Here is a 24,774-nt window from a genome sequence, read left to right as displayed (position 1 = left end):
CGTGCACTGTGTGAGCACAGAGAAGAGGACAAGTCTTCCTTCTTAGGACTCACACAAACACACATTTAAACCCACACTGACTCTGCAGATGCTTTTGGAAAGCATCAGGTAAGCAATTTAAAGATTCCTTTAATTAAACTTGTCAAATTGCTGATAATGTGCTGGACACCAAACTTAAGAGAGGAACTTTTTTCTGTAAGACGTCATGTTTGAAATGTGGATAATGCACACAGAGGGGTTTATTGCTGGTAACCAAAGACAATAGAGGGAATAGAGGATCAGGACAGACGAAGCAGTCCTGGAGATGTCTCGACACTGTGGGAACTTGAGGTCAGGAATGACATTAACAGTATGGCTTCTGTGTAGCCTCGAGGCTTCAACAGGTACTGTTTCTTATTCTGAGGTGACACAAAGCACATGATCATCACATCCTAACAGACAACTGCAACGCTTTCTGCACAATTTGAATTTTTATAACAATTAAACTTGTTTTACCCAGAAATAGACATTATTTTAATAATAATTAATGGATTATTATTATTATCAGACACATAAATTTACCAGAAGTCAGTATTAGATTGTATCTGTTCTATTTAGTTTGGCTCCATTACAATAAAGCCACATACTTCGGCCGGCAAACCCTGCAGATCAGCATTTTTTAATCAGCTTCTTTTGAAGCGCAGACACTCCTTCTGTTAAAGCATAATCAAGACATGAAACATTTGTTTCTATACATGTGTGCTCATGTGGTTATTTGTATGAATGACTGCGCAGGGCTGCAGTGGAGGGCTGCACGGAGGTTAAAGGAGCAGCATGTTTAAGCAAATAGTGAAAGCATCTCGTAAAGTATAACCGAGCCTGATCTAGAGTGCCAGATAAGATGAGATAATACTGCAATACGGGAGACACAGCTGCTTATTTAAAAAAAAAGAAAAGAAAAAGAAGTGGTTGCTCTTGCTTCATATCATAGCTTTGAAGTTCTGATATATATGATTGACAGATTTACAGTTCCAGTATGTAGGTCTTTCTTTGAGCTTCAGTATTGACTTCATGTACTTGCTGAGTGAGTTTTTTGAAATTTTGAAATCAGATTTCATCATTACATGAAATAGCTTAAACATCATTTTCAACAAGTTTGGCTCGTAATAAAGCTGCAAGATTTTCACATGAACGTGGATCAAAAGACTTTGCTTTTAAGAAATGTCTTGATGACTATGATCAGCTGGCTCTGTGGTTCCCATCAGCTCATTGTTTTGGTTTTCCAGCCCACAGATTTTTGTACTGATTCGTTCTCATGGCTCTCATCAGCCTCGTTTTCAGGCGCAGCAGACAGGTGTTGACCCTATTCTAGCTGCCCAGCAATAAACAGCAAAAAGACAAAGTTAGCGACTCATGGTGGAGCATTTAGCCGATAAAGGACCAGATATTTTCCTTAGAAGCTGGTGGAGACCCACACAGAGCTAAAGGGAGAGTGAAAATTGGACTTAAATGTGCCCAGTGGACAGAAACATGAGTCAAATTACTGTAAAATGTGACCCTACATCAAAGTGACAAAAAAAAAAAAAAATCAAAGAAAGCGGCTTTAAGAATGACGATTACGTAATTTTACAGTGAAGGAAAGACAAAAAAAGTCAGTGACAAAATAGTGTTTTGTCAGTATATTCCACCTTCTGATGCCTGAATTTGCCTTTTTGACCCATTATGTCACAAAGCACTTTGTGTTGTGTGGGATCCTCTGTGATCTAAATTTTACAAGACGCATGCAACAATAACCTGCAATTTACGAAGGCGTGACTGCAGCGAGGTGTAACCCAGTCTGCCGAGCCCACCCCTGCCCTGCAGTCAATCCGGCAGTGTGGACAAAGTCTCAGATAATATTAGATCGTTTCAGTTTACCAGCTGAAAGGGAGAATTTCTGTGTAATCACACCACTTAAACAATGACACTATGATGACAACTCACAGACTGCACGCAAGGGAAGAGGATTGCAGAGATATGGAAAGAGGAAGGTGGTAAACAAACAAATTGCATTTTTGTTCTCACTGACGCATGAAGCGATGACATGAAATGTGCATATTTGGGACGACCATGAACGAAGGATAGAGAAGTAGCAGACACAAACTGCAACGCAAAAGCAAATAGAGCAAAATGAAATCAAACAGGATGGATGTCTCATTTCTTTGAATCTATGTCGCCTTGTGTTTCCAGGAGAATGTGTGGCCTTTTCTTTGAAGGACAGTGGAGATGGACGCACCGTTTCCCGCTCGTCATCTGGCTGTTGCTGCTGGCAGCCGCTCCACCCAACGGTAATCAATGATTCACATATAGTGTGCAGACAATAAGAAAAGGAGTGATTTACATATAAAGAGAAAGAAATACATCTAGAAATATTTATTTTAATTTAAGGAAATGCATTTGAATCTCTTGCACATGAGGCTTTTAACTTCAGATAACAGAGAGCCAGAGGTTTGTAACGATCGTGATGGTGTTGTCTCGTTTGCTATCAGTTAGCATGATCAGCATTTCCAAAATCAGCAATCAAAGCACTGAGCTAAATGCTAATGCCAATATGCTAACATTAGCATCATAACTAAACATAAAGAGTGTAATCACAGTCATAACTGAAAAATATCTCAGCATATCGTTGGCAGGGATTACCTTTAATGCTAGTTGGGTTGTAACGTTTGACGTCTATAAGAAACAATTAAAGCGTTAAAAATGATCCGATTTTGACAAAGTGGTTACATTCACATTACGTTTACGTTAGTGCTTTGAGTGTGTTTCTGCTTCCAGTACAATTCTGTGGAGCAATAAAACTTTTATTCTACTTTCTTTTCATCTGTTCCAGCGTTCGGCTTTTTCATGGGGGACACCAAGGCGGTATTAAATGGCTGTGAGGACCACTGGACCCTGCAGGACGGGGCCGCCATGCCGCTGCTCTTTCAGATGACCGTGTGTGTCAACATCCGCGTGGTCGTCCCCGGAGCCTGGGTGGCCTTCTCTTACAGCTCGGTCCACGCACCAGGACCCGAGCTGGGTCTGGAGGGAGATGACGAGGCGCTGTATGGCTGGCTGCTGAGGGTCCGGCACCGATTTCCTCTCCGGCTGAGCCCAACAGACTGGCACAGGGTGTGTCTGAGGAGGGACGTGCAGCGCAACACCTTTAGCCTGGAGGTAATACATGTAGTGTACTGGTAAGCCCAGTGGTGGAAGCAGTATCCAGAGCCTTTACTACTACTACAAAAAATCCAGTACAAGTAAATGTATTAAATATTATATTACTGGATATTTTTACTGATGGAGTAATGTGCACCATTTTACTTTTGCAGCTCATCAAGGTGGAGCAAGTTTTCATTTCATACACTGTCAGACAGTTTTGGAGCTCATTATGTGTTTTGTATGTAAAATCTTTATCCGCAAACTAACTAGAAATAATGAGTGTAAAGTAAATGCTTTGCAGCAGAAGAAGTGCAATATTTCCCTATAAAATGCAGTGGAGTAGAGTATAAAGTAGCATGAAACACTCAAAGTACATACAAATACCTCAGATTTGTACTTCATTTTAGCAGTTGAATAAATGCACTTAGTTACTTTGAGGACTAAACGAAACAAAACCAAACAGTGTTTGAAAAAATAGATTTGTTTACACGACCACGTCAGTTTGTCCTGCAGAAATAGCACGCGTTGTGGGTGGGGTTTGGAATGAAAGACAAAACAATGCTCGTTTAAACAGGAACACTGAAGAATATGCAGTTAAGTGGAGTAAACTTTGGACTCACACAGCAGAGTACCTCAGAGTACAAGAACATATCCTGTACTGCTGTGACAAACCCTATTCCCTCACTACATTCAGCAAGGCAGAAAATGCTAATGCTAATGTCAACAGCTACCTCTGGCTCAAACATTATGCAGAGCAACCGTAACTTAAAGGATCCTCAAGTTTCTTACAGCTTATTTTTGTAACTTTGGCCGTCACATCTGCAGTTTGTGTTATGATAATGTTGTTTAGACTGAAGGTTTTCCTCGTATCTGGGAACATGGTGACTTAAACATGGTGGCAGCGTGGGTGCAGGAGTCCCACTTTTGAACCTTCTCTTTATTGGTTTCACGCTGAATGGCTTCAGGTCGATGGAGAAATGGTGGCAGAGAGGACGGTCATCGCTCGGGCCATCCCCCCCTCCGGCTCCCTGTGGCTGGGCTGCCGTCCCAGAGACCAACCCCTGGGAGCCAAGCTCGGACGGGTGGAGCTGTACCTGTTCCGCATGTGGGAGGACCTGAGCGACCACGGCCTCTGCGAGGACGGCACTGTGATTGGCTGGAACAATCAGTACTGGGGCCTGACCAGTTCCAATGCCAGACAGAGAGACCCCAGCCTTCTGTGCGGTGAGACAGACGTGCTCGTCTTTACAGCAACAGCAAGCGCAAACAGAACTCACGAATGCATAATACTCAAATTTTAGCTAAAACGAATTGAATCATACAGGAGTCTTTGATTTCTTATGGCTCCTGAGGGCCGCAGAGAAACGAAAATACTGGTATAATTTGACATAATTTGACATCTTCATGTGTATTTGTACATACCTGCATGTGTGTGCCTGTAAGAGGACAAAGCAGAGGGCGCATAGCAAACAGAATAGAACTGTTTTGTTGTCCATTCATGACTTCAAACATGTGTTTGGTCTAAAGTACATCTTCTTGACATCCCGGTATGCTTTTCAAGAAAGTTCTAGTCAATTTTAAGGCTGGATGACTCTGCCATAAAGATACTACCGCAATGATTTTCGAGTAGGCAAGCAAGGCCAGGGAGGCTACTCAAAGCGCTTTGAATTGGGAAAAGGCAACACAACTGAACAAAAAAATCGATGCAGCAGAGAGAAAGACAGATTTGAAAATCCACGCAGACCACGGCCTTAAGTCATTTTCCCTCTTTCAGCTACTAAAACTGGAGTTGGACGGTTATTCACAACCCCACCTGGTAAGCAACCATATAATAGACCGTAATTAGCAATAAAATAATAACTGTAATTATCTCAAATGTGCTTCCTCCTCATCGTTATTTAGCGTCTCTCTTCCTTTTTTCTTTACCCCGAAGTGCCTTCAGCTACCTCAAGTCCTGTCATAGTAACACCTGTCACTCACATCAGCAACCAGACAACACAAGTCGCAGGTGAGTGACGCTGCCAGCGGCCCAACACACTGTGTACTGCGCTGTACATGGTAAGACCAACAGATCAGCATCATCAGGTTTTATACTGACAGGAAATGACAGAATGTGTGATGTTTACAAGCAAACTCTGACTTTGGAGCATCACTGCCGGCTAATATTATGCTTATTTTTTTTGTTTTTCCCAGATTTTTTGAAGCAGTTTCACCAAATTAAACAAAATTTATTGAACAGAGTTTCCTTTGTGCATTGCATTACACTCAAAAATCCACAGTAATATCAGCAAACAGACCCACATTGTTGACTTTTAATACGTCCTTCATTGCAAATTACTGGACGCAGAATGTAATCTGTAACCGTGCCACATTACTCAGCATCAGCGATGTTATCTAAATGGGTTGGACAAGTTTCTGGTTTAAGCTGTTGCATATTCACGAGCGTTTAAAGCAGATGTGAGTTAATTAGTTTCTTTTTCTTTTGGCTGGTTCTGCTGATGAAGGCTGAGTTCCTGCATGTGGCGCTCATTTGTTTCTCTTCTCAGCCGTGGCATTTATTTGGCAAACTGCTGCTTCTGTGTTTCAGAATTTCATTACACGTTTAATCCCATTACGATGATAAATGATAAAAAGTGCTGCTGTTCATGGTTTTGCTCATCATTTCTGTCGGTAATGATAACATTGTAATCACCAAATTAATTTGAATTTGTAATTTAACTTTATTTGTTCTGATATTTTCACCCAAAAATCCCTCATTGCGCAGGAGGACTGACAAAGCCGAAGCAGACATCGCCTGTACACTTTGATAGATGTTCACAACATTCAATTAAGTGAACACACACACATTTAGTGCATATTTGTGTGGGAGTATAATTAGACACTCTGTATAACATTGTGTTACTGATGTAAATAATCTCCTTCTTTAAAAAATGCTGTTTCCTCTGTTTATTTAGGGTCCTCATTAGTAAACTGTGACATCAGCCAACTCTGTTCAAATACAAGTAAGAAGTATCCACCTTTCATCCAATCAGAGCGCTCTATTTAGGCACATTTATGAGTTTATAATTTCACTTTCTTCTGCAGATGCTTACTTTTGGATGTCAATCAGTGTGGAGGCTGAAGGCGGCAGTAAGACTGAACAAGATGTCCACAGCCTGGTGAGAGTGAAAGTGTGTTGAGTTTATTGTGTGCCTCCGTTCTGCGTCTCCAGTCCATCATCCAGTCATAATAGCTTTAAATGCCAGCTTGTCACAAACAAGTCTTGCCGGGCGGCTCAGGATTAGTTTGAAGGAGCAGCACATTCCAACGGCGTGATGCACCTGAAATAAATTCAGACTGGAACCATTCACGCTGCATAACAACCTGCATGGGCCATATGTCAACAGTGTCCCTTCACAGGCCGTTTACAGTCTGTCCCTACGTCTTGGTTTCCAGTATTAAACCTGTGAATTGCTTCCATTCGCACAGTATGTGTACATATGTGGAGGTAGAACAGATACTTCTTTATACTTAAGCATTTTGCCTTTAAAATGAAACCTTTGACTTCAGTTAACTGCTCACTTTAAAGGAGTCTGAAGGTGTTTTTGGAAGTATTGGATGAGCTCCTGGATGCAGGAATCATCAGTGTTGGAGGACGCGTTCAGATCCTTGACTTAAAGGTCCAGTGTGTGAGATTCAGGGTGATCCAGTGGCAGAATGTCATAGAATATTCATGTTTTCATTAGTCTACAGTCACCTGAAATTAATGAGGGAGCGGGTCCACCTCCACGGATGCTGCACCGCCATGTTTCTACAGAAGCCCGAAGCAGACAAACCAAACCTTTCATGTGTTTCGCGCTTTTAGCTGCTCATAATTACTAGGGAATAAGCTTCCATAAACATAGAACTTTTCGTGACGCTGTGATGTCGCAGTGCTTAATTTGGTGAGCTGTGTATAAAAACAGCAGCACTTTCTCTCAAAGATTATCCAGCGTGGATGTAAACATCTCCGAGTTAGAGTCACGACTTCGACCTCAGCCGTTGTTTCATTTCAAATCCGAAGTGAAGGAGCGCAGAGCAAACACAACAAAGCATCTGTCCTAATATTTAAACTGTATATGTTTAGCTCCCGTCACCTCCCACGCAGCATCAGCATCCGCCTGCCTCTGTCTCTCCATCTGTCACTCAGGTGTCAAAGGCGTTTGGTTGCCACGATGAAGCAGCGCGCAGAGTAACGGGCTTTATGGATTTCTGTCAGGATGACAGACAACTTCAGGTCAAGGTCAACAGGCAACACCCTTTTCACTTTTCAGAGTCAAATTTCTCCTGTGAGGCAAACCAATGACTGCAGCTCTCTCTCTGTCTGCAGGTAGTACAGGTGAGCTGCAAGGCCAAACGTGACATAAGGTAACAGCTTGTCGGTTAGCGTTTCGTGTAACTTCTACACGCACGTCGGATTGCGCCTCCTCACAGCGCTGTGAACGCTTTGCTTCCAGAGAAACAACCTGCGATGTGCTGTTGCAGCTGAGCCACGCTGTCTCGGCGTGTGAACTGCAGCGCGCTGGAGTCTCTGCACTGCAGCAAGCTGGAGGCCAGCAGATACAAGCCCGAATCACAGGAGAGGTGGAGAGAGTCGGTGAGCACGTGCACGCCCCGTCATCTTCACACACACGCAAAAACACACCACGGTCTAAAGACCAGATCAGACAGAAATCACAGGTGCATCCATATATATGATTAGCTTTATGCATAGACATCATGTACAGTTTTAACTGGACTCATAGCCAACAGTGACCCCGACACTAAAAAAACCATGGAATTATAAATCCGTCAGCTACTTCAGCACCGCGGGCAGCACCATGGATTTATCAACACACAGCACAGTCAGGCGGCTGGTATTTCAGAGCCACGGTCAGGGTCACAGACTGTAGCCTGAACAAACCTCAGGCAGATAAAGGATCAATAAATCAGGCAGACTAGACTAACATATTCGAATAAACAAGCCCTCTGCCTCTGCATTCACAGTGCTGCAAGGGGATGGGGGGTTTTATACTTCAGGCTAACCAGGGGCATGGCGTCCCCCTGCATCCACTCTCACATTATGAGCTGCATATGGAAGAAAAATGACTTTCGCAACTCATCATCCTGCATTTATGAACATTAGTGATGTAAAAACACTTTAACTTGCATTAAAGAAGTAGCTAGAACATTAGTGTTAGCTTCTGTGCTAACAGTTCAAGGTGATGCCACGTTATAAATGTGTACTTTAGTTTCCTTTTGGATTTCGAGTTGTGCCTTTATGTCACACACAGTTATGACAGAATGAACACACACACACACACACATTCAGTATTTTGCAGAGATGCAAAATGCACCCGAGCTTGGATTGAGTGAGCACACACATAAACAAATACACCAACAGGAATACACACACCCACATATTGTTCACACAAACATGCATGAAATGTGTGTGTGTGTGTGTGTGTGTGTGTGTGTAACTTAACTTAAATCTATCGTCACTGTAAAGGTCTAAAAAAAAGGAGCCCTTGGAAAGATTGAAGCACAGAACCACAAAAACACAAAAACATGTATTTCTATACTTGTGAGGACACTTGATGTCCTTGTCCTGAACCATGACTCATAACTACATGCTTCCTTAACGTTAACATAAATCCAATTCTAATTTTAACTTCACCCCAAAATCCACATCTGAACCCTCTTTGAAGATGTGAAGACAGGCCAAAATGTCCTCACTTTCCAGAAATATCTCAAGATCTGAAACCCAAAAAAGCACACAGACAGTATAATTAACTTACTGGAGCTGATTTTGGGCCCGTCAGGTCGGGATCTTTGTGAGGATGTGGAGCCCTCCAGTGGCGGCTTTGTGAGGTGTACCTCCACGTCTTCCCTGGAGGATATCTGTCAGGCAAACAAACAGTCCAAGCTTACGTGGTGAGCAGAGCTTTAATTTCCCCGTACACACTGAGCTTGTATCTGTACATGTGTACCTTCAGTATCTTATCACTGTTTATCCACCAGCTCGCTCATAGAGCCCCACTCTAATCCGGCTCCCCAGCCTATGGCAGGGTCCTGCAGCAGTGAGTATCACAAAGACAGACAGCCATTATCATATTCAGCAGAACTCACTGTTGTTTCTGCTGCTGTAACCATGTTTTTCTGTGCCTCAGGGGAAGCGTCGCGCTTTTATGACTGCACTGCTTTCTGCAATTCCACAAGTAAGAAAAGAGCCAGAATGTGGTTTTCCTGCCTGTGTGCATACGCCTGCACTGCAGTATCATGCAAAAAGTACTGTGTATATACATGTGAACAGATATCCTCACACACACAGCTGCTAAATGTGGTAAATTTGTATGGGACGTCATTTAAAGTTTAAAGGAATAGTTTGACATTTTGGGAAGTACCTTTGTTGGCTTTCTGCCTGAAGTTAAATGCCAGCAGCCTGTTAGCTTAGCTTAGCACACCTGAGAGCAGGGGGAGCTAACCTAACAGCACCTCTGAAGCTGATAAATGAACACGTTGTGTCTTGTTTGTTTGCACAGTGACTGATTTGGCATCCTCGATTTTCTCATCTAACTCTCTGCAGGAAAGCGTATAAGTGTATTTCCCAAATATTGAACTATTGCTTTAACAGAAACATATGCAACTCAGAGGGTGGGTGTTAGAATTACATCCTTAACTTCTCCTTACAGCTGTTCTTTTTTCTCCTCAGGCCAGTTTTTTGCCACCAGAATCAATATTAGCAGTGCTTCTGTTAACGTCGACCTCCTGAAAGGATTGGTATGCACGGCCCAGTACGACTGAACTCTACTTCCTGTTGTATAAACACTATGTACTGACCTTCTGACCTTATTTGACAGTTGTCAGGAGTTAGCGTAGCCCACATGTGTGACGCCATGTCAGGGTAAGTCTCTCTCCACGCTGAATCACTTACAGTTCATGATGTCGACCACGCTAAAGTTTATTATCGGCTTGCTTGATCGATTGCTGTGTTTTCATTGTTTGTCTCTGTTTGTGTTGCAATGGGATTGAAAAAAGATGATCAGTGTTGGAAGTTACTGATCAGTTTAGGCTCTGAATATGGAACATCTTTGATTATTATGGATGCATGTGGACGATTTGTTGTTTCCAGGTCAATGTGCCAAGATTCAGAGATTTTAAAGCTCTATCAGGTACTGCAGAAAACACTTTGGTGCAAAACCCCCAGACTCATAAAATCACATTGATCTACTCTAGAGCTGTTAATCACGCTTCATAAATCCTTTCCTCTACCCAGGGTCCTCACCTGGAATGCCATGGGACACAACAGAGGTGCATGCTTCTCCATGTTGTCTATTATGTACGTATAAGAAACACAAACCATGCTGCAAACAGATTTGATGACTTCCCTGGTCTCCAGGTTGTACAGCTGCATGGTGATACTGGAGATGTCCGGTCCTGTCGACAGCTGCTCCCTGAACGAAGTCGTGCAACAGCTCATGGACAGCAGCCCTGGCATAACAAGCGAAAGGCCGCTTACACGCATGGGTTAGCCTGCTGGTTTTTGTTTCCTCCTGTTATGAAACATACACAAATAGCTATTGTGTAACTGTATTACTGACGGCGCTCTGTGTCCACAGCGGTTTGTGGTCCTCCTGGTTTGCCTGTTCGCACGCTGTTGACGTCCAACCTGACCTGGGTTGCCAGTGACCTGCTGACCTCTGACCTGTGCCAGGCCGACCCCTATCTGCTGAAATGGCAAATGTATAAAACATTTGTGTGGTGGTGACGTTGTGAGGTTTTTTGTGTGTTTAGGGAAGATGCTGGAGCCTCCTTCTGTTTGCCAGAGAACAATCTGCATTTGTTTTAGTGGAAAAGGGCACAACAGAAACCAAGAATGTCTCTGATGATGTTTGTAGTCCTTCTGGGAAATTCAGGAACCCACATGCTGAGTTTCTAGATGAGTCAGGCTGAAGGAAAATGTAAATTACAGAACAAAGTAGCTGTTAGTATGCATGGAACAACAGATGGATGCTCTCTCACACTGGAAGCAGCAAATCTTAAGTGTTTTTTTTTTTCTGCTGGACTCACAACAAATCAACTGAACACAACTACTCGCTTGTTAAACTCGAGATCCGTACTGACTGAACACAGACACGCCGACTGACTGCACATCAGCAGGGCACAGGATAACTAAGTTTACCCTTTATCCTAAAACCTAAAACCTTTATAATTCTAAGATGTAAATGATCGAGCGTGTTATCATTGTATTAATCAAAGAATTGGTTAATTTACCATGTTGGAGCAGAACAAAATGAATGTCACTTAATAGGTTTTATACGATATTTTGCATATTTTGTGTTTTTTTCTGTTTTAGTGAGGCAAAAGAGATACTTGCCGTACTTCTGACTGACAGCTGTACTCCCACAACCCAGCCGTCCACTGTGACCAGCAGCAGCATCACTACAGCTCCTGGAGCCTCGATGTCATCTGTGACCAACACTGCTGCACAAACCTACACCACGGCTGAAACTACTGCAGCACATAAGCACCTGAACGCATCACAAGGAACGACCACGCTCACGGCAATTAGCAGCGCCCAGTCCTCAACAGCACCACCTGTCCTCCACACCAGCTCACAACACGTGACTCTCTCTGGCAGCACGACAACACAGAGCACAGCTGCGTCTGATAACACAACATCGCTGACGCCGACTGGAAGTACAGAACTGCCAAGCACAGCACAACAAAACACAGCAGGGTTCACGACATCCTCGGCCAGCTCAGCGTTACACATCTCAAGCACACTGTCTCCAAATCACACAACAAGGTACAATGTAACCACAGCAGATACATTCACACCTTCTCCAAGTGACACGACTCTGTACAGTGTAACTACAGCCGACGACAGGGAGCTACACAACAGTACATTTACGACAAGTAACGCAACAGTTAGCACATTTACGCTTTCTCCCAAACACACAACGATGTACAATGTAACAACAGCCAACACATTTACACCTTCTCCCAGTCACATGACAGAGTACAATGTAACTACAGCTGGCAGCTACACAAAACAACACAACAGTACAATTACAACAACCAACACAACAGTTAGCACATTCACACCAACTCCCAATCACACGGCAGTATTCAATACAACTACAGCTACCACAGATTACACAACAGAGTACAACGTAACCACAGTGGACAGCAGGAGTCTACACAATGGTACAACTTTGACAAGTAATACAACAATGAGTACATTTACACCTTCTCCCAATTACACAGTGATGAACGATCTAACTACAGTCTCCAACAGCTCCACCACAGCAGAGAGCATGATCACTACGACTGTACCTCCAACAACAGCCACAGATAACATAACCACGTCACCCATCAGGGAAACACAGCAGAGCACGACTGCTCCTTCTAAAAGCACCACAAAGTCTGCCAGACAAACTCTTAATGCGACGACGTCCACAACAAATTCAGCTGTAACCACCAACACCAACACCAACACCACCACAGCCGCCGCCGGGGTCAGTCCCATTATTAACCACAATCAAACTACGGGAATCAACCCGAGCTCGACCGCGAGCAGTCCAACCGCTGCCGTCGACCCAACAACCGAAGGACCAGGAGTCAGTTTAACAGCAGCTGCAACTTCGCCCACGCTTGGTCCACCTCCGGTCCAGGTTAGCACCACCGCCGCAGAGGTTTCCCCGACGTCTTCTACAACCTCCACCTTCGCCGGCACAACCACAACAAAACCTGGTATGTATAGTTGAGAATTTAACATTTACTGCTTGGTTGAAGCCACAAATAAAGATTTTCAGTATGGTGGATGAAATTGGCTGGGAAGGCTTTCCTAAATCTATATTTATCACCGGTATAGCACCTTAACCTGCATGGATATAAAGGCTTTCTGTGCAGCAGCTCAAACTGAAGATCTAACAGGAGGACCTCTTGATAAAAGCCTTGACTAGCAGACTTTATCCTTTGCTGTATTGATGGATTTTACCTATATAATGACTACCATACGTGAACAATTGATTCAAGGAAATGGAACTACCCCCACAACCACCGCAGAGACGACGAAAAGCCAGGAGGCACAGGAGGAGCTGGCCAACGAGCTGCTGGATCAAACACAGGACGCCTCTCAGCTCAACTCCTCTCAGGTGAAGCTGCTGATCTGCTCAACTTCACTGCACTATGAGCAAAAACGTTAACATACAACAATTATGTGTATATTTGAGCTACCATTAAGACTGAATGGTGTCATTTTGGAGGTGAACTTTCTGATGTGATGGATGTTGCAGGTGGAGCAGGTGGCGCAGCAGTTAGAGAAGCTTCTGGACGGTCCCACGGTGTCTCAGGCGGTGGGACAAAAGGCCGTCAGCATAATCAGCAACCTGATGGAGGGCGACCCACAGGCCCTCTCTGCGTCTGCTAACAGGTACGACACACAGCCCTCACACACAGAGACACACATTCACAAACGTCTGACGCGTTTTTGTCTTCGTTCCTGCTGACAGGCTCATCCGGGCGGTGGATGATCTGGGTCTGAAGCTGGTCGTAGCTGGCGACAGAGAGGTCATCTCTTCTAATTCGCTGGTTCTGGCAGTGAGGACGGTCGATGGGACAAACTTTCCAGCGACATCCGTTGACATTTTCAACACTGATAACGTCCAGGTAGCCCTGATTTGAATTTAGCATTTCTCGAGACACGATGGGCCTCATGGTTTGTATGAACAAAATTAACCCTAAGCCTGACCCAGACCTGTTGCATGCGTCATGTACAGACAGTCCACCTTTCTGAACAGAGCAAAACACACGTGTTCGACTTAACCATGCCTGAATCTGAATGAATTTGCAGTTTAAATATTACGCGATTCGATTTTTCCTGCATATTTTGGCAGAGTGACGAATGCAGTTCTCCACACTCAGGGTCTGTATGTAGATCTCTGCGCTGCACCGACAGTGTAACATCACCCGCTGTAGGCTTGAACATTATCCTGTCTAACATCTGTGTGACGTGACCGCCTCTCATATCAGCCCGCTTTGCTTTAGGGAGATGCCTTTTGCATCAAACTTCATGTTAAATCATTCGCTCTTTACTTCTGTCACAGTGCAGCGCCGCTCTGATGGCACGTTGTTGACAGCTTATTCATATAATAATTGTTTTGGGTCCTCTGTTGCCGCTGCACTGACAGCTGCTAAATTTGTTTCCTCTGCTCCAGCAGCAGGTGAGAAATCATCATCTTTTTACTATTTGGTGACTTTTTTGGGAATGAAACTCTCCGACCATCGGAGCCCTTAAAAGGGCCTCAATATTAGATTATGTTATTGAGCAACTCAGACCCACTCAGGCTGAAACAAATGATTTGATACAACAACAACAAAAAAAGTAGGAGCGGTTCTTGTGTCTTTAAATCCACAAACTGTGACACAACATGACAAAAATGAGCTGAAAACAGGAAGTGCCAGTTTCATTGACTGCTAACGTTCGCTTGTGCAGCTCCGTGCCCTCAGCAGGTCCCGGTTCAAGAGGTCAGGGTCTGCTCTGGGGTCTGTATTCTTGCCCTCCTCCATCACCGCGGGTCTCAGCCCTGAGCAGCAGCAGCAGGCCAGCAGGGTCCAGTTCACCTTCTACACCAAGTCCGCCCTCTTCCAGGTACCTTCTCATTGCCGCATCTGGATTTATCATCTGTCATTTATCGGTTTATTTACCGTTTTTTTCTCAATTAAGTCCAACATTTGTTTTTCATTCCTTCACAGGATGCAACGTTAGATAACCAAACCCTGGTCAGTCCAGTCCTGGCTTCCAGCGTGGCCAATCTGTCAATAAGCAACCTGTCTGAGAACATTCAGTTTACCATCCGGAACACCAACAGCATGAATGTGAGTGTGCACACGCAAAAAACTCCACGTTTATGTCATGAATCCATCCAGAGAAATCAGTTTTCTCCTCCTCTTTGCTTCGTGATTCGCAGGCAAGCAACACCTCCTGTGCATTCTGGGACTTCACTCTCAATGGTGAGTGCACGTACGCCAAATCAGCTTGGTTAAGGTCCACATTGCTGCAGGTGTTAATATTCCTTTTTGCTGTGTTAAGGTGGTGGAGGAGGCTGGAGCTCTGTGGGCTGCTTTCTTGTCAACACCACACGGGAAGAGACAACCTGCAGCTGCAACCACCTCACATCCTTTGCAATACTGCTGGTTTGTGTCTGTCAGATAGACTGACAATAATATTATCAATGAAGTGCTTCAAATCACAGTTAACAACATGTGCATGAGGAATTAAATGAACACCCTTTCCTAAATCCAGGATCTGTCCAGAGAGGGATTAACTGACCGTCAGCAGGCGCAGATTCTTACGTTCATCACCTACATCGGCTGTGGAATCTCTGCTATATTCCTCGCCGTCACCTTACTGACATATCTTTCATTTGAGTAAGAATCTGTTTTTAAAAACCCAATGGTACTTAAATCTGCGCTTTAATTAATCCTCATAATCGGGCTGATGAATAATTCTCCTGACAGAAAGCTGCTGCGGGATATTCCTGCCAAGATCCTGGTTCAGCTGTGCATGTCCCTCCTCCTCCTCAACCTGGTCTTCCTGCTGGACGGCTGGCTGGCGCTCTACCCGGCCATCGGCCTGTGCATTAGCACCGCCTTCTTCCTGCACTATTTCCTGCTGACGTCATTCACCTGGGCGGGGCTCGAGGCCCTGCACATGTACCTGAGCGTCGTCCAGGTGTTCACGCCCTACCTCAGCAGGTACATGCTGAAGTTCTCGCTGATGGGCTGGGGTGAGTGATACATGAATGCACCCATCTCTTTTAAAATAATTTCATTGGATCAACTGAGATGGTTCTGCTCGTTAACATCCTGGTCTTTGCAGGGATTCCTCTTATTGTGGTGATTGTTGTAATATCAGTGGACAAAGACAACTACGGCCTGGTCACATATGGAAAATACACAGACGGCTCTTCAGATGACTTGTAAGTTAACGCCTAAATCTTAAAAACCATTCGTAAACACATAGTTTCCTCTGGTGAATACTGAACATTACAAGTATCTTGCAGCACCCGAGCAGCCACATAGAGGATAGCGAGCTGTTTCTCTTTACTCTTTACACGACTTTTCTGTCGTCCTGTAGCTGCTGGCTGCGTAACGACATCGCCTTCTATGTGGGCGTGGTGGCCTACTTCCTCCTGATCTTTGCTCTGTGCCTGCTGGTCTTCATCATGGTGATGGTCCAGCTGGCCCGGATCAAGAAGCAGAACCCCCAGAACCAGTCTCCTAACAGGGGAGTGCTGACAGACCTGCGCAGCATCGCCGGCCTCATCATCCTGCTCGGCCTCACCTGGGGGTTCGCCCTGTTCGCCTGGGGGCCCCTCTACTTACCCTTCGTTTACCTTTTCTCTATATTCAACACTCTGCAAGGTGAGGCTGGTATGAAATATCCTGGGTTCAGATCCCAAACTGTAGAAAACAATGTGAGTTCCACGTTAGCCAAATCATAATGCACATCCTAAAACCGAATTTCTCACCATGTACTTTGTCCTGTGGAGGTTTCCTCGTCTTTGTCTTCCACTGTGCTGTAAAGGAAAACGTCCGCCGACAGTGGAGAACGTATCTGTGCTGTGGGAGACTGCGATTGGCTGAAAACTCAGGTGGGCACCTAAATGTGTTCTTCTACCTGTGAGGATTTGATTAGACAGGTGAGGGCGGGGCTTTTCAAACTGTGACACATGAGAGGTGAGAGGTACAGATGCACACCAAGGTTAGAATAGTTTATAATAACTTTTAATAACTTTTTTTTCGGTTAGCTTTTAGTTATTTTAGTTTTGACTTTTAAATTTCCTTTAGTTTAATTTTAGTTTGCTAGTTTAGTTTTTGATTTTCAGAAAGGTTCAGTTTTAATTTTCATATAAAAATAGTTTAAGTTTGTTTTCATTGGGGCCAGTTATAATGTGACAGAGGTATGAAGCTGCATATACGCACAAAAATACATTCCGCTCCTCGGAACTACAGAACTTGCCTGAGAATTATCACATTTTAATGTTTTCTTCAGTATCAAAGCTATCGAGCGATACTTGTGTGGACATCCATGGGTTCCCTGCACACAGGAACTGTTAATAGTCACTTCGGCATGACTTTCAATGGTCGCAATCCCCCAAAATGTAAACTAATGTAGGCTAAAATAAACGACGTAACTCTAACTCGCAGGATCCACAGCGGCTTCCACATGATGGGAGATGAGAAAAAAAATTAACTGTTTTCATGTTAACATTGATAGATATAAAATGAAATTAGTTAATGAGTTGGTCTCGTGCACTTTTCTCCAGAGTGGAGTCGGACGGCCACCCACAACAACAGGAACACGTCGGTCGCCACTGCAACCACATCAGCACGCCACTTCACCACCTCTCGAAGCTCGTCCGTCATCAGCGACGGCACCAACAGCAGCGGTATGTCCACAGGTGGCACGTGGCCGCGTCTCACCTGTGTTTTTCTACATTTCTACACTTTGCGCAGTCACGACATCGTTACGCTGCTTCCCCCGCAGGCTCTGTGTTTGCGGACAGCGGAATATCTGACGGCTCCAGCAGCGACGTCGTCCTCAACGAGATCCACAGGCGAAATCTGATGCTGTGAGGAGACGAGGCCTGACCAAGTCACTCAGCACAGGAGACGAAGGTTTGAAAGGTGTAATGAAGGACAGAAGACACCTGAGCGGTGAGAGTGAAGCCAGGATGATTAGTGCTTGAATTAAAGTGCGACTTTAGTGTGAGATTCTGACTGAAAACCTGAAATATTTCACTGTTACCGCTGCGACCCGGTGTTGTTCGTGCAGACTGTGCAGCTTGTTTCAAAGCTCTTAGAATCAAAGCTTAATATGACCGCAAACGTTATGATGAGTTTTAGATTAAAAATCGTATTAAATATTAGCAGGCAGAGGCAGACGCAGTCAACATTGTATTTCTTTTGTTCACAAACATACATGAAAAAATATGAAGACATGTCTCGTGTGTTTATAATGCTCCACCGACCATTTCCTCTAAGCTTTCACTGAAGAGTTTCCTCCTCTCCGTTCATCAAAAGGATCCTCTTCCTTTAGTAGAAACAGTGTATTGAAGGAAAAATCTCAACTGCTGAGTTTATTTATTACAAATTGATTAAATCTCTTTCTGTTAGAAGTATTTGAGGCTGCATTCCTCCTCTAGTGGGAGATTTTGCTTTATTTTGCAGCAGTACAGTGTTGATGTTAGACTCAGCGTCCTTAGATTGTTCACATGCTGTACATGTAATCTTTTTTTTTAAGCATAAACGACGTTAAGTGTGGTCGTGCAGCGTTCAACGCCCTTGTGCAGGTACATGTGCATGAAGGAGGAGATAATAAAACTTCAACTCGTTACTCGTCCAGTTTGTCTTTTTGAGTCACGGAGTTTCTCATCGATGTGACATCTTTACATCTCTAATCAAACCTGTTCAGCGGAAAAACCCTCTGATTACGATCCCTGCAGACTCCCGCTCATCACAGTGCTGCGTGACCTTCAGCGGAGCGTCTCTCCTCTCGGTCACACCCTGCGAAGGTCGGCCCCGGAGTTTAGCAGCAGTTTACTCTTAAAAGTTTTACACGAGTTCAAATCTGTTTCATCAGCTGCTTCTTGAAATCACTCAGTGTGGTTATTGTTCCTGCAGACCCTCGATCACAGCCCAAATACACTAAACTTTGTTTTAGCAGCTTGATTCTTCATAACTTTTCCTACTTTGCTGAGAATTTCTTACAAACACGATTTCAAACTAGAAGTTACTGCATTGATGCTATTCTGAACCACGGGGCTGTTGTCTTAGTCTGTTTATGCTGCTTGATTTTGCCAGGTCAGCCTTGAAAAAGAGAATTTGGCCTTAACGCGACTTTTACCTGGTTAAATAAAGGACAATGACTTTACATTACAGGCGTCCAGTACAGCTGGTATGAATACTGACATTTGTGACAGGGGGATGATTTGTCATACATACTGCACACCCTGCAAGCTCACACACCTTCCACCAGGTGTCAGCATAAGCCTGCACCTCTTTTAATCCCATCACAGTGGCTGTTGTTAATACAGGGAAAGAGGACTCTGCTCAGACTCTTGTTCTTGTAGGAGCAGCGTCGCTGCAGCAGTGTCACGTTGGATTATTGGGAAAAGTCATCGTGCTTCTCTACAGTCATGCTTTCTGCCGTCTCACTAAAACAAAACAAAACAAAACACAGCTGGGACAAAACACTCACAACATCTGATTTACATAATCCTTAAATCCCGATTTCCACGTAGATTATTCATTTATGCACATGAACCACGTTTGTCTGGCTGCTGTGATCCTGTCAGATTGACTATCACAGCGTCCTGACGAGCAGCATGGATGCAGAATAAATGTGGCTGTCGGGCTCGCTTGATTAATTTGCTTGCAGATTTTACTAACTAATCACACATCAGTCATGGGGGGAGCTTTTTTTTTTTTACTTGTCTGGAGTTTTAATTAAATTTGAAGGTTAACTTTTAGTGCAGCTGTGCAAGTGTGGCCCACATGCTTTTACAGCCCACACTAATATAGGAAGTGTGGGAAGGGTGAAGGAGTGAAGAAACACACGGATGCATCAGAATCGATTAGCGTTTCATTTCTAAATGGACGTTTTATGACTCATCTCAGGGCCTGGGAAAAGGTACATGAATAAATCTGCCTCCTAAAGTTCATTAACAAAAGATTGAGCCCCCCCCCCTCCCCCTCACTGTGCTGTGACCGAGACATTTGTGCTCCATCCTCTATTATTGGAGGCCATCAATATTTAATCCAGGTCAAATGAAAGGTCTGTCTCTCCCTGGGGGTTGCTTCTGCAGCTTAACACCTGACCAGCATTTCCATGCAAGTCACACCAGCAGCCTTTTGAAGAAAAGTGTGTAAAAGCCTGCCAGAGCTCACACATTTGAAGCATCTGATATGTCCCCCCCCATGCACTGGATTTATTTGTGTAGTTTGAAACTTTAAGAGCACAGAGGATCTGCTCGCTGTTAAGGTTTTCAGGTATATTCAACATTGGTGCCTCAGCAGCCGTTTGCTGTTGAGCTCTGGCCTCTTCAATCACTCTGATTTCCCAGCTGGTCTGAGGACTCACTCCTGACAAAAGGGGCTGTGTGTGTCACGTCTTTTTAAGGTAAATGTCCCGGAGCAAAAGAGCACCTGAGCCGCGGTGACACAGGAGGAAATACAAACAGTCTGTTGCTGTTTACCTGAAATCTGCACCGGAGAAGGTGTTCTGTGAGTTCTGTCTTCTGCACTTCACCGGGAACAGTTACAGCTTGTAGCTGAACCTGCATTACTAATCCTGAGATGTTGCAGCCTGCAGCCGTCAGATTGCAAAATGTCTCAGTTTACATCACACAGCTCACTTGACACCCTGAGATACAGAGATATTACATCTATTTATTTCCAAATAAAATGAACTGTTACCTCCAGTCTGCCCTCATATGAAGAACACATCTGATTCTACAGAAATATCTACCCGTTATCTAAAATCTCAACACCTTTCATATCATGGACGTTATTATTTAAGCGTCCAAAAAGATGGTTTTTCTGTCAGATTACCACATTGCAACAAAGAGCACCCCAGTGATTCAGCACTGCTCTCCATGACGTGTTCATACTCACGACTGACAGCTAAAGAACAAAGTGATGTCAACATCAATGCAGCAGAGCTTGAGATACATACACCAGTCAAACATCTGAGCACACCTTCTGATTCAGTGGCTTTTCTTTATTCTCATCATTGTCTGCACCGTAGATTAACACTGACGACACCAAAACTATGACATAACATGTGGAGTTACATGTTCCTGGTAAACAACTGTGAGGATTCACGCAGCTGTTTGGAAGTGGCTTATTTATTGTGAGTTCTTTGAAAGAATTGTATTATAATGGTAATGTGACCTCACTGTGGACCTCATCCTGGACTGAACATTAAAATATATCAGACTACATAAAATCTCTCATTTTAAGAGGAGAAGATGGTAACCAGGATGAAGAACAGACCATTAGGGTAGTACAGAGAGACAACATGCAAAGCAGCTATGTCAGTATGTTACTCTGATATACAGCATGAGAATTAGCCTGATCTTAATGAATATCACAGCACATATTCTTAATATATGACACATTAAAACACGTCTGTGTTTATGGCAACTCTGCAGACGATCTTAGAGGATAGTTGTGTCGGTGAAGAATGATGAAGGCCCTATGGGGATGTTAAAAAAAGGTCAAAAGTGCTTCCAGTAAGGTTGTTTTTATGTGTATCTCCCAAGCATGGCTTGTTATAATAGTTATGGAGGCAGTATAATGGAGGGATTGTGTCTGAATTACTGGCTGTGTAAACTTGTGTGGCAATGGAGGGCAGTAAAACACAAGATATCTGAGCTCAGGGAAAGCAGCTTTCATGTCTGTGTGTGTGTGTGTGTGTGTGTGTCCGTGAATCTTTTTTATTTGATATCAATTTTCCAAACATGTCAGAGAACTCGATGTCTGTACTTTCTGTTCCTTCTCTGCCCTGATAAAGTTTGAGGCACACCCTGATACTGTCATCAGGGCTGTTCCATCTCTACCAGTTTTTAATATAAAAGCTGTAAACCAGAGTCTCGCCTGCATAAACAGTGTTTTTTTTTTTTATTTGCAGCCAAACAGAATGGCTAATAACACGTGCACTCCCCGGCATCAGCAGAAAGGAAAGCCTCCTCTGGGAACCATCAGATCAATGAGGCAAACCTTTCAATCAAACGTTGATTGAAGGGAGTCACTGAATCAGCAGGATCTTTATTTTTCAGCAAATTGGACATTTAAAGTGGTGCTCATGTACTTATTGTCCTCCAGCTATTACAGACCTTTCAGAGATGTAAAATGTGCGCTCGCATGTGTTAGGCTGCGTTGAAGGTTTGCTTGCTTCACGCAGCTCAGTGACAAGAAAATGAGAGCTTGTTAAAACAGTGTCTCGTGGAATCCCACCAGTTAATTTATCGCAGGGTTTTGGGAACATGTCTCTCTATTTGTGGCTCACAAGCACAGCACAACAGCGATGAACAGAGCAGTATGGCGTGCTTTACAAAACACTTAAAGGTCCAGCGTGCAGGATTTAAGGGGAACTGCAGGCAGGGATTGAATATAATGTTCATGAGTATGTTTTCATTCGTGTGTAATCACCTGAACACAAGAATAGATTTAGTTATGTGTGAAACTGCAGCCTCATCGCTAGCTGGGACTAAATCCTACACGCTCGTTCTTTAGAAGCCGCCTCCAGTTCAAAACTGAGAGAGAAACAGGTTGACAGTGTTGTGAGTCTGTGCTGGTGTGAAACACAGTGAGTGCACGCTCAGGTTAGCATTTGCCATCAGTATTAGCGTTAGCGTTAGTGATTAGCATAAGCAACTCACAGACTTGTGAAAGGGCTAACGGCCACCATTAATGGTCATTTTGGGTTAATAAACACCAGTGCAGTAGTTGCATTTAATATGGGGGTCTATGGGGAATAACTACCACTGGGGCCAGCCTCTAGTGGCCATTTAAGGAACTGCCTCTTCCACGTAGGCTTCAGTTTCCGCCTCTGGAGTTGCCACATGTTTTTATACTATGTCACCTGACTTCTTCATTTGCTCCCGTCATAATTACAATGGCCACTAGAGGTCGCAGCTTGGCAAAAAAACATACCTATGGATCGTAATGAGCTGCTCGCACGGGTGACCTATGCAACCATTTTCTGACGTTGCTGACCATTGTTATGGATATGTTTTGCACATGATGCCCCTGTAATTGAATGTGTTCCACCAGTGTTTTACTGTGAAGCTGTAACAAGTAGATGCAGTTTCTGGCGGTTAAAAAGTCAAGGAAGAGAGGAGAGGGGATAAATATACAGCTGAACACGAGCATCAGTCGACACTCTTGTTATATCAGCTTTTTTTTTTATCATGAGTAACAGCGTGCTCACAAAGCTGACTGTTCCTTCAACCTTTCCGTACACTCACATCCCAGACCAGACAATGTGTGTACAAAGACACAGACAGCAGACGAATAAAAACACAGTTACACAATACTTTACAAGAGGAGAGGAGTGCTGCCTGCTCCCAGGGGAGCTCTTATTCAATACCTATTTGTCCTGCTTGCATCAGGTGAAGGGAGGGCGTTCACCAGGAGAGATTAGCAGTCCCAGCGAGGAGTTCCAGATCATTTTCCTGCTTCTCTGACTCATGGGAAATGTATTTTTTATAGGCTGATGTGACCAGAGCAAGAAGGACAGATATTAGTAGTATGTGTCTGCTACATCTACAGGGGGTCAGCGGGGAGGAAGTGTGATTGGTTACATACATGCAGACCAAATTATTTACATATTGAAAATGCATACTTGAAGGCCTAAGTTGTGCTATGCTTATGCAGAAGATAAAACATCAATATTCAGACCTACATAGTCTCCTTTGGGAAGCCATGAAATTATTAATATTTATATTATGTCATTGTCCCGGGAAAAGCATGTATCTCCAGAATGTCAACCTTTCAGGAGCGAAGAAAAACAGTATTCTGACATGAATTTTTTTCATAGTTCAGCAGCAGCAGCAGCATATTGATGAATACAGTTTGTTTCTCATTCATAGAGATGTGCACATTCTAAGCTGCTTTTTACATGTTTTGCACACATATTTGTCACTGTGAAGAATATTAATAAAATCCAAAAGTTGCTAAAAACGGCTAATTTAAATATGTGAAAGTGTGACTAACAAAAGCTTCAGCAGGAGGGCTGAAGAGAAAACTCACGCTGTTGATCCACAGTGTTTCATTAGCTGCCCCCCTGTATTTCACGGCCTAAATAAACACGTTTTTGTCTTTCATACCAGCTGATAAAAGGACTTCAGAGCTACCGCGGCTGCACACCTCCAAGACAAGCTGTTGACATTTTGATCACACACTTGGAAGCACCTCATGTTTAGTCAGAAGGCAAGAGATCAAACTATGTTTTCTCCAGTAAGTGTGACAGTAAAACTTCCAGTCACTCAAGCCAAGCCACCACAAATAACCCTCCCAGCAACCGTGAGGAAGCTGCTGGATTCGCACTCCATCCTTGTGAGAACACAACACTTGTAATCAGAGGATGACATTTAAATGAAGCAAAACACACTCAGCGGGAGATATGATGAACGACTACAAGGCTCAAAAGCAGAAACTTTGGCACTAAGTATAGGAAATAAAACTTGGACAAGTGGTCACTCACTTGGAATTGAACTGCACTTCCAAAGATGTCGGCGTTATCTCTAATCTGCACTTTTAATGAGCTGAATCTGAACGGAGCGGCCGGACGTCATGCAGTCCTGTGCTGCTGCTGCTGCTGCTGCTGCTGCCGCTGCCCAAGTAATTAATTATCAGCAAAAATAAACTACTGTGATTTCAATGGCTGGTGTTTAATCTCAGCCAGAGGAACTGTGCCTTTGGTGCTGCTTCTTAAAGTTTAGGTCACCAAATGGAAATCTGAACTAACAGTCTGATGAAAACACTGATCGTTCGTGTAAATTCTACAATCTGTGCGTTTCCTGATAGATATGAACAAGCCTC

The 24,774-nt window shown here is 43.8% G+C and overlaps 1 protein-coding gene across 2 annotated transcripts; it reads left to right on the top strand.

Moving 5' to 3' along the window:
- Positions 1-2,184: 2,184 nt before the first annotated feature.
- adgrg2a (adhesion G protein-coupled receptor G2a) lies at positions 2,185-18,565 on the top strand. 2 transcript variants are annotated; one of them, XM_076760976.1, is made up of 34 exons: positions 2,185-2,306; positions 2,849-3,174; positions 4,125-4,383; positions 4,934-4,975; positions 5,093-5,167; positions 6,114-6,161; positions 6,244-6,317; positions 7,328-7,414; positions 7,508-7,545; positions 7,635-7,774; positions 8,979-9,090; positions 9,178-9,236; positions 9,327-9,374; positions 9,869-9,936; positions 10,017-10,060; positions 10,289-10,328; positions 10,433-10,467; positions 10,556-10,683; positions 10,776-10,899; positions 11,513-12,912; positions 13,198-13,316; positions 13,458-13,594; positions 13,674-13,830; positions 14,657-14,812; positions 14,917-15,039; positions 15,132-15,174; positions 15,254-15,357; positions 15,467-15,591; positions 15,682-15,950; positions 16,043-16,142; positions 16,301-16,587; positions 16,716-16,817; positions 17,493-17,615; positions 17,714-18,565. In XM_076760976.1, exons 1-34 carry the CDS (start codon positions 2,189-2,191, stop codon positions 17,800-17,802), a joined length of 5,199 nt encoding a protein of 1,732 aa, XP_076617091.1. In that variant the 5' UTR covers positions 2,185-2,188; the 3' UTR covers positions 17,803-18,565. The 2 variants fall into 2 exon arrangements, with proteins under 2 accessions (XP_076617091.1, XP_076617090.1); XM_076760975.1 differs by having other exon boundaries at positions 7,328-7,420.
- The last annotated feature ends 6,209 nt before the right edge of the window (positions 18,566-24,774 follow it).

The sequence above is a fragment of the Chaetodon auriga genome, chromosome 21 (genome assembly GCF_051107435.1).
Source record: "Chaetodon auriga isolate fChaAug3 chromosome 21, fChaAug3.hap1, whole genome shotgun sequence".
Lineage (NCBI taxonomy): Eukaryota > Metazoa > Chordata > Actinopteri > Chaetodontiformes > Chaetodontidae > Chaetodon > Chaetodon auriga.
The sequence above is the reverse complement of the archived record's forward strand: the minus strand, read 5'-3'. Positions and strand labels throughout refer to the sequence as shown.